Below are 10,220 nucleotides of genomic sequence, written 5' to 3' on the forward strand. Positions count from 1 at the left end.
GTAATCCCAGTTACTCAGGAGGCTGAGGCAGGAGAATTGCTTGAACCCAGAACGCAGAGGTTGCAGTGAGCCAAGATCATGCCACTGCACTCCAGCCTGGGAGACAGAGCAAGACTCCGTCAGAAAAAAAAAAAAAAAAAAAAAGATATTGACTTCCAGCTTTCAGTAATTACCGAAGGAAGAGGATTATCTGCTCTGTCAGAGTAAACCAGAGGCAGGTTTCTGCTTTTTATGGAAATAGGAGATGATGCTGCCATACATGAGGGATTTGACAGAGTAACAAAACAACTACCTTAGTCTCATCCTTATTCTTTTTTTTTTTTTTTTTTTTTTTTTGAGACAGAGTCTTATTCTGTCACCCAGGCTGGAGTGCAGTGGGGCAATCTCGGCTCACTGCAACCGCCATCTCCCGGGTTCAAGTGATTTTCCTGCTTCAGCTTCCCAAGTAGCTGGGACTACAGGCGTGTGCCACCACACCTGGCTAATTTTTTTTTTGTATTTTTAATAGAGGCAGGGTTTCACTGTGTCTCGATCTTCTGACCTCATGATCCGCCAAAGTGCTGGGATTACAGGTGTGAGCCACCGCGCCTGGCCAGTCTCATCCTTATTCTTAGTGGTGGGGCAAGATGCAGAGGGTTGTTGGTAATGATTTCTCTCATGTTTCTCCTAGTTTTCCTTTGTTCTTGATTCTGCCCATCCATGGTACTTCTAAAGGACAGGGAAATGGACCACCCCAAACTGATATACATTGGTTCTGCTCATCACACATGGGGGTCTCAACAGGCTGATCTGTGTTATCAGCAAGTCTGCTGATACTTACCAGGGACTTGCTACAGAGACCTGGTGCTTGACTCTGGAAGAAAATCAGCATCAGCAATGTCTTCAGTGCCTGTGGAGGATGAATTGTATGTGTACGCCTTAATAGATAATCTCCACATCCCTGTGACACACTGCAACCTCCAGGGACCTTAGCAATGCCGATGTTCTACCCAGGTTTTGCAGGATGGCTGCCTGGTTCTGAGTTTGCTTACATAGGAGGTGAACTCAACTCAGCACACACAGTTATGTGGGGCGAGCATCCTACAGGATGCAGGCTACGTGAGCCTTTTTTTCTACCAGCCAACCAATTAAACGCTGACAATACTGATTCAATGTTTCCTTTCCCAAAGTTTTCCCGTTTCCTTTTTTGAAAATAAATATGTTATTGAAAATTGAATTCATTTGTCTTTGTATTTAAAGCCACTTTGGGGAGTTGGGGGTTGGGAAATTCTCAATGAAGAAACTCATTTATGAATACCTTATTTGCACATGGCACTAAACTCCATGCATTATACTGTGATCACAGCACTGATTGCACCTGGTTTCGGTGAGCTTAGTAGGCAGACTGAGATGTGTTGGTTTTGCAAGGTGCCAAAATGCTATTCCTCTTCCAGGTGCTCTCTGACCTATCTTTATCCTTTACTTTTCTGTATCGATTAAACCCCTAAGTGGCTGTATTGGTCAGGGTTCTCCAGAAGCAGAACCAATAAGGTATATAGATAGATGAGAGGGAATTTATTAGTGGAAATTGCTCACATGATTATAGAGGCTGATATCGGGGGACCTGCCCTGATAATCATGTGGGTTCTTTTCTATTTTTCGTAAGCGTCGGCCGGCTTGAGAAATAAAAGGACAGAGTACAAAAGAGAGAAATTTCAAAGCTGGGCGTCCGGGGGAGACATCACATGTCAGTAGGTTCCGTGATGCCTCACAAGCCACAAAAACCAGCAAGTTTTTATTAGAGATTTTCAAAAGGGGAGGGAGCGTGCAAATAGGTGTGGGTGACAGACGTCAAGTACTTAACAGGGTAATAGAATATCACAAGGCAAGTGGAGGCAGGGTGAGATCACAGGACCGAGGCGAAATTAAAATTGCTAATGAAGTTTCGGGCACCATTGTCATTGATAACATCTTATCAGGACACAGAGTTTTGAGATCAACCGGTCTGACCAAAATTTATTAGACAGGAATTTCCTCTTCCTAATAAGCCTGGGAGCGCTATGGGAGACTGGAGTCTATTTCATCTCTGCAGTCTCGACCATAAGAGACGACCATGCCCTAGGGGGGCCAGTTTAGAGACCCACCGCCAGGTGCGCATTCTCTTTCTCAGGGATGTTCCATGCTGAGAAAAAGAATTCAGCAATATTTCTCCCATTTGCTTTTGAAAGAATAGAAATATGGCTCTGTTCGCCCGGCTCACCAGCGGTCAGAGTTTAAGGTTATCTCTCTTATTCCCTGAACAATTGCTGTTATCCTGTTCTTTTTTCAAAGTGCCCAGATTTCATATTGTTTAAACACACATGCTGTACAATTTGTGCAGTTAATGCAATTATTACAGGGTCCTGAGGCGATATACATCCTCCTTGGCTGACAGGATTAAGAGATTAAAGTAAAGACAGGCATAGGAAATCACAAGGGTATTGATTGGGGAAGTGATAAGTGTCCATGAAATCTTTACAATTTATGTTTAGAGATTGGAGTAAAGACAGGCATAAGAAATTATAAAAGTATTAGTTTGGGGAACTAATATTGTCCATAAAATCTTCACAATCCACATTCTTTTGCCATGGCTTTAGCCAGTCCCTCCGTTTGGGGTCCCTGACTTCCTGCAACAGGCTGAGAAGTCCCATGACAGGCCATCTGCAAGCCAGAGACCCTGAGATACTGGTAGTATGGGACAGTCCAAGACAAAGGCCTCAGAACCAGGGAAACTGATGATATAACTCTCAGTCTGCGGCCAAATGCCTGAGAACCCAGAGAGGTGCTGGTGTAAGTTCTGGAGTACAAAGGCTGGGAAGCCTGTAGCTGTTACCCAAGGACAGGAGCAGAAGAGTGTATCCAAGATCCAGCAGATAGATGGACACATTCAGTTTTTCCATATTTTTGTTCTCTCTGGGCCCCCAGCAGTTTAGATGATACCTGCCCACATTGAGTGCGGATCTTTCCCACCTAGTCCACTCAGAATTACATACTGGTCTCCTCTGTAAACACCCCCAGAGACACACCCCTAAATAATGCTTTACCAGGTTCCTAGGTATTCTTTAATCCAGTCAAGTCAACACCTAAAAGTAACCATCACAGTGGCTAATTCCTAAGGCTTTTAGTTTCCATTAGCCCTGACAGGTTCTCCAGAAGTACAGTAGACAGGCTTTTTTTTTTTTCTTTTGAGACATGGTTTGGGTCTGTTGCCCAGGCTGGAGTGCAGTGGTGCGATCATGGCTCACAACAGCCTTGACCTCCTGGGCTCAATCCTCCCACTTTAGCCTCCCCGGTAGCTAGGACTACAGGTGTGTACCACCACGCCTGGATAATTTTTTGTATATTTTGTAGAGACAGGGTTTCGCCATGTTTCCTAGGCTGGTCTCAAACTCCTGGCCTCAAGTGATCCACCGGCCTTGGCCTCCCAAAGTGCTGGGATTATAGGAGTGAGCCACCGCACTCGGTCCAACAGCCTTGATAATAGCCTGACCTGCTTTCTCCTAGTGCATCCACTCTGGGAGAGCGTGGACCTGGTTCCTGGGGGCGATCGACAGTCACCCATCAACATTCGGTGGAGGGACAGTGTTTATGATCCCGGCTTAAAACCACTCACCATCTCTTATGACCCAGCCACCTGCCTCCACATCTGGAATAATGGGTACTCTTTCCTCGTGGAATTTGAAGATTCTACAGATAAATCAGGTGAGGGCAAGATCTGGTGGTCTTGTAAGGAGTTAAAGAAACAGTGTCATGTCAACACGGACACATCAAACTCTCTCCATGACAGTATTGACCTCTTTGTTAGCAATGGCATGGAACTCATTAATCTTAAATTTTTGAATGTGTGAAAAAAATTCCTTCTAGTTTTTGTGCATATTTTCTTCAACTAGTATAGGTAGTATTTTTAATTAATAAATATATCTCTATCTCTCTATGTATAGATTTATAATTGGTATAGAGCATAGGTGTGAAATGGAAGTTTTGCCAGAAATTTATTTTGTATGTGTATATTGAATATGTACTATTTTTTTCCTTTGCTTGTTGACTTTATGAGAACTTTTACATTAAATAGTAACATTGTTTAATCAGATTTAACTTAGCAGATTACAATACACTTGAAATGGGGCCAAAAGGATATACATGTGTGCATTAGGTTGCAAAGACTAGTCATATATTAGAGAAATGGGAGCTTATGATCTGATAATTTTGTTAAATAAACAATGTTACCTACCTAGTTTAAAAGAAACACAATTTAAAAGAGTTTTTAAAATTCAAGTATTATATTGATTTTGAATCTTTTTTTAACCTTCCTGGATATAAACTAATGTGAATGATTTCAAAGTTTACCTGAAACTTATAGTGTCTATGGAAGACAGAAGGTGGTTAATTTTGTGAAGATTTATTTTCCCTTTTTTTTTGTTTGCTTGTTTGTTTTACTGCATTTGATGATGTCAAATAGTCCAAATTAGTCTCAAAATAATTATTATTTGGAATAGTTTAAAGTAGTTATCAACCAGTGGTAATTCTGCCAACTTTCCCCATACCCCTCCATATCCCTCACTCCCTGCTGCAGGATCCGAAGGCGTTTTTCATTGTCACAACTTGGGAAACGAAATTGGCATCTAGTGTGTCAAAGTCAGGGATGCTGCTAGAGATCCTACAGTGCACCGGATATCCTTAACGAAGAGTTATCTAGCCTCCAGTTTCAATAGAGCTGAAGCTGAGAAATCTTGATCTCAAGGAAACTTGTTTTCTCTCATGAATGTTAGGAAATGAGTCCATAAAAATGATAATGAGGCCAGGAGCGGTGGCTTACGCCTGTAATCTCAGCACTTTGGGAGGCTGAGGTGGGCGGATTGCCTGAGCTTAGGAGTTCGAGATCACCCTGGGCAACATGGTGAAACCCCGTCTTTACTAAAATACAAAGCATTAGCCTGGTGTGGTGGCACGTGCCTGTAATCCCAGCTACTCGGGAGGCTGAGGTAGGAGAATTACTTGAACCCGGGAGGCGGAGGTTGCAGTGAGCCAAGATCGCACCACTGCACTCCAGTCTGGCCTCAGAGTGAGACTCTGTCTCAAAAAAAAAAAAAAAAAAAAAAAAGTAAATATTCACTCCTGCATTTATCCTGGCTCTGAGTGTCAACTGTGTCTTTGTTTTCTTTGTATTTTCCTAGTGATGCTCTGATACTTAGACATGGCACTCTGGCCCAACTACAAACAGACTGCTCCTCCAATTGGCTTAATCTCTCTCTGGTTTTCTCCCTTCTGATATATTTCTCTGCTATGATTCAGAAGGTATTTGAGTCTGTCTTTAAGAGTTTAGGTGTCTCCATGTCCCCAACTTTCCTTTCTCCTCCATGATATGACACAGCCCCAAAACCATGAACATCTTACTTTCGTATCTCAAACTAGGAAGTTCTTTTTCCTCCCAGATTCATGGGCATCTTTCTTCCCCCCCCTTTTTTTGTGTAAAGTTATTTATTTAAATTTTATATCTGTGAATTCATAGGTTGATGTGTTTCATTATATTGTTTCTAATTCTCTTAAAGTAACTTACTGTACAAGTAAAAGCTTCTTGTACCACATAAAACCATCTCATGTGCCATGCTTTGGGAAACATTGTTTAAGGCCATCTGGGTCTGTTGGTGGAATAGCTAGAGAAGGAAGGAATAAAAAAGATAAGAAAGAAAAATGATACTGATATATGTTCTTTTAAAATATATTTAGTGGGTATAAGTTTAGTTTTGTTTTGTTACATGGATATATTGTGTAGTGGTGAGGTCTGGGCTTTTATTATACCCCTCATCATGCATCTTTCTTAATTTCCCCAAAACTCTAGAGTGTGCCCCCTTCTCAACTGGAAGTCCATAATATTACCTTGTTTATACGGATTCCAGAAATCTTCAAAACAACAAGCTAAATTCCTGTGTTCCAGATGACTGTCTTGCACTCTGGTGAGCTCTACTTGTCCGCCTTGGGGCTCTACCATTATTCCTGCCAGATGTAAACTAATGGGCAGACCCAGTCTATAGGATACCAACTCTCATCCATTTACTCTGCATGCATAGCAATCCTTTTGAATTCTCAACCCCATCTAGGGCCCTAGCAGCCTGCTTTCTTCTGGGGATCCTTGGTATTGGTCAGCTTTCCAGAGCCCTTGACAGTATAGGGACTGTCTGTTGCCAATATATCATTGCTTCATTGAGTTGGAAGTCTTAGAAAGTTGCTTAATGAGTTTCTTAACCAGGTGACTTGAGCCCAAGAACTTTCAGGGCAAATAGCTGTTTTATCTTTTAGTCCTCTCTTTTTCTTTTGAACAATAGATTCTAGAATTCTTTTTTTTTTTTTTTTTTTTTTTGAGACAGGGTCTCGCTCTGTTGCCCAGGTTGGAGTGCAGTGGCATGATCACAGCTCACTGCAGCCTCAACCTCCTGGACTCAAGCAATCCTCCCACCTCAGCCTCCCGAGTAGCTGGGACCACAGGCATGTGCCACCACACTCAGCTAAATTTTTTGTTTGTTTGTTTGTTTTTGTTTTTGAGACGGAGTTTTGCTCTTGTTGCCCAGGCTGGAGTGCAATGGCGTGATCTCGGCTCACTGCAACCTCTGCCTCCCGGGCTCAAGTGATTCTCCCACCTCAGCCTCCTGAGTAGTTGGGATTACAGGTGCCTGCCACTACACCCTGCTAATTTTTGGTATTTGTAGTAGAGACAGGGTTTCACCATGTTGGCCAGGCTGGTCTCGAACTCCTGACCTCAGGACCTCAGGTGATCCACCTGCCTCGGCCTCCCAAAGTGCTGGGATTACAGGTGTGAGCCACTGCACCTGGCCTTTTTTTTTTTTTTTTTTTTTTTTGAGATGGTGTCTCACTCTGTTGCCCAGGCTGGAGTGCAGTGGCGTGATCTTGGCTCACTGCAACCTTCACCTCCTGGCTTCAAGCAGTTCTCCCGCCTTAGCCTCCTGAGTAGCTGGGATTACAGGCACATGCCATCACGCCTGGCTAATTTTTATATTTTAGTAGAGACAGGTTTCACCATGTTGGCCAGGCTGGTCTCAAACTCCTGACCTCAAGTGATCTGCCCACCTTGGCCTCCCAAAGTGCTGCGATTATAGGCGTGAGCCACTGCGCCCAGCTCCGGCTAATTCTTGTATTTTTTGTAGAGATGGGGTTCCTGAGATCAAGTGATCCTCCCACCTCGGCCTCCCAAAGTGCTTGGATTATAGGTATGAGCCACCGAGCCAGGCCTCGAGAATTCTTATCTACCCATTTGCATGAGTAATCTTAGACAGAAAATAAGTCATCCACGTTTTTGTCATAATAGCTTCTTTTTAGATACCTACAAATGCAACTGACTAAATCACCCCTTGAACCTGTCTTCCCTAGGAGTGTCAGTCACACGCTTACAAAATATGCAAGAAAAATTGTAGAGAGTTTGCTAATTTTTTCTTGTTTGGTTAGAAAGAACTAAAACTGATAGCCCTTTTAAATTATGCTTTAATAATTATTTTCTTTAAGATAGCATCAATTTTTAGTAATTACCTAATTTTCTCTCTCTCTCTCTCTCTCCACCTTTCAGTGACTGCCTCTTATTTCCTGTTTATTCTTCGCTGCTATTTCTCCATGTTGTTGCAAAACAATCAGTAGCATGCAAAGAGGAGAAAAAGAGTGAATGAACATAAAAAATACAAAGTGAAAGAAAGCAAGACATTTTAGAAACAAAGGCAAGAAACAATTCTAGAAAAGTAAAAACCTAATAAATATCGATGTCTATAAATTTCAAAGAAAAAACCCTAAGAAATGCTGCCACAGTGTGCTTTGTGAGGATTGGAATAAAGTGCAAGGAAAAAGAGCTAGGGAAGGTATGTGACAAAAACATCATACCAGTCCTTTTGGGATGCAGCTAAAGCAGTGCTTAGAGGGAAATTTATAGATGAAAATGCCTATAATAGAGAAGAACTTTCTCAAGTCAGTATCTCAGCTTTCCACCTTAAGAAACTAGAAAAAGAAGAGCAAACTAAACCCAAAAGCAAGTAGAGAGAAGGACATAATAAAGAACGAGCAGAAATCAATGAAATCAAAAGTTGGTTCTTTGGGAAGATCAGCAAAGTTCACAAACTTTTAATTGGGGGAGACCAAGAAAAAAATAAAAGACAGAAGACTCAAATTACTAAACTCTGGAATGAAAGAGAGGACAAGATGACCTACCTACCTTAATAGGATTATAAGAGAAGGTATGTGAATATCTCATACCGCAGTCCTCTGCTGGGTGTTGTTTGGTATTTGGTTCCCCTGAGTAGGACACTGTTACTGATTTGAATGAGTGCATATAAGAGAGTTGAAATACTGTGGGGAAGGGCACTAAATTGTCCCTGGATGATCCCTGTCAATTATCATCTCCTCTGGAATTCCTCTTATTGGCACTGTCAACAGGCATTAAAGAGATGGAGAGGTGAGTGCCTGTATTCTCCTCCTCAGGGTGCTTCCTGCTCCATCCTGCTTCCCTGACTTTACACTTCTTTGCGGCAGTGCCAGCGAACCTAGTAAGAATGCTTTCACAAACATTTTAAGTTCTCCTTCCCTGTTTTTGGTCCTACATTTACTTTAAAACACACGTACACAGTTTAAAACACACGTACACAGTTTAAAACACACGTACACAGTTTAAAACACACATACACAGTTTAAAACACACATACACAGTTTAAAACACACGTACACAGTTTAATGATATTTGAAGGAAATTTACAGAGTTGTGCAACCATCACTATAATCTAATTTTAAAACATTTCCATCACCTCAGAAGCATTCCTTGTGTCTATTTCCTGCATTTGCTTTTATTTATATGGGTTCTGTGTATTTCCTTTCTCTTCACCATCCCTTTCTCTGTCAGCTCCTTCTCTTTCACATTGAAAAACAAAAGGAGGGAGTGAATATTACAGATTACTACCAGCCAGACTCTCTGCTGAATGTTTTATATTTGTTATGTAATTTTTTACAAGTTTAATCCTTTCTCATCTTAGAGCATAGAAAGAATAAAATATCAGGCCAAGCATGGTGGCTTATGCCTGTAATCCCAGTGCTTTGGGAGGCCAATGTGGGTGGATCACTTGAGGTCAGGAGTTCGAGACCAGCCTGGCCAACATGGTGAAACCCCTTCTCTACCAAAATACAAAAATTATTCGGGCATGGTGGCACACACCTGTAATTCCAGCTTCTAGGGGAGGCTGAGGCAGGAGAATCACTTGAACCTGGGAGTTGGAGGTTGCAGCGAGGCGAGATCGTGCCACTGCATTCCAGCCTGGGCAACAAAGTGAGACTCTGTCTCAAAAAAAATAAAAAAATAAAGGAATAAAATATCAACAACCTCAAATACATAAGTATATATTTATTTGATATGTGTTATGACTGCTCTGCTTTCCAATTCACTATCTTCTGTCTACCTGCCCCATCTCTTTGTTTTTTTCTTTTTTTTTTTTCTGTAGAGACTGGGTCTCACTATGTTTTTCAGGCTGGTCTCAAACTCCTGCCCTCAAGTGATCCTCCCAGATTGGCTTCCCAGAGTGCTAGGATTACAGGTGTGAGCCACTGCTGGGCCTGCCCCATTTCTTGATGACTGTATTTCCTTCTTTCCTGCATTCATCTGCCCCACCCAACCCCACCTTTTTCCTTTAATCTTGCTGAGGTTACCAGTGACATCCCAATTAACTAGCCTGACAGCTGCTTGACAGTCTATTTCTCTCTCTCTCTTTCTTTCCTTTCCTTTTCTATGTTTTATTTATTTTTATTTTTTAGAGAGAGCCTTTCTCTGTTGCCCAGGCTGGAGTGCAGTGGCGTGATCTTGGCTCACTGCAAGCTCCATCTCCCGGGTTCATGCCATTCTCCTGCCTCAGCCTCCCGAGTAGCTGGGACTACAGGCACCCGCCACCATGCCCAGATAATTTTTTTTTATTTTTAGTAGAGACGGGATTTCACCATGTTAGCCAGGATGGTCTTGATCTCCTGACCTCATGATCTGCCCGCCTCAGCCTCCCAAAGTGCTGGGATTACAGGCATGAGCCACTGTGCCCGGCCAAAAACGTCTTATCTGGGCCAGGCGCAGTGGCTCACGCCTGTAATCCCAGCACTTTGGGAGGCTGAGATGGGTGGATCTCTTGAGCTCAGGAGTTCAAGACAAGCCTGAGCAACATGGCAAAACCCCATCT

At 42.4% G+C, this 10,220-nt stretch overlaps 2 protein-coding genes across 3 annotated transcripts in view; both read left to right on the forward strand.

Annotated features, from left to right (window-relative positions):
* The window catches only part of LOC116811533 (carbonic anhydrase 5B, mitochondrial-like), a 31,349-nt gene extending 23,106 nt beyond the window's left edge, over nt 1–8,243 (forward strand). The window contains exons 3-4 of one of the 2 annotated variants that reach the window (XM_032756619.2): nt 3,523–3,720; nt 7,595–8,243. In XM_032756619.2, coding sequence (XP_032612510.1) covers nt 3,523–3,720; nt 7,595–7,662 — 266 coding nt within the window. In that variant the 3' untranslated portion in view covers nt 7,663–8,243. Of the gene's footprint in view, nt 1–3,522; nt 3,721–4,591; nt 4,692–7,594 lie in introns of those variants that run through there. The other variant, XM_058441405.1, reaches the window with a different exon arrangement.
* CA5B (carbonic anhydrase 5B) overlaps nt 1–10,220 on the forward strand; it is a 119,386-nt gene that overhangs the window by 96,341 nt on the left and 12,825 nt on the right. The window lies entirely within an intron of this gene.

The sequence above is a fragment of the Hylobates moloch genome, unplaced genomic scaffold (assembly GCF_009828535.3).
Source record: "Hylobates moloch isolate HMO894 unplaced genomic scaffold, HMol_V3 SCAFFOLD_7, whole genome shotgun sequence".
Classification (NCBI taxonomy): domain Eukaryota; kingdom Metazoa; phylum Chordata; class Mammalia; order Primates; family Hylobatidae; genus Hylobates; species Hylobates moloch.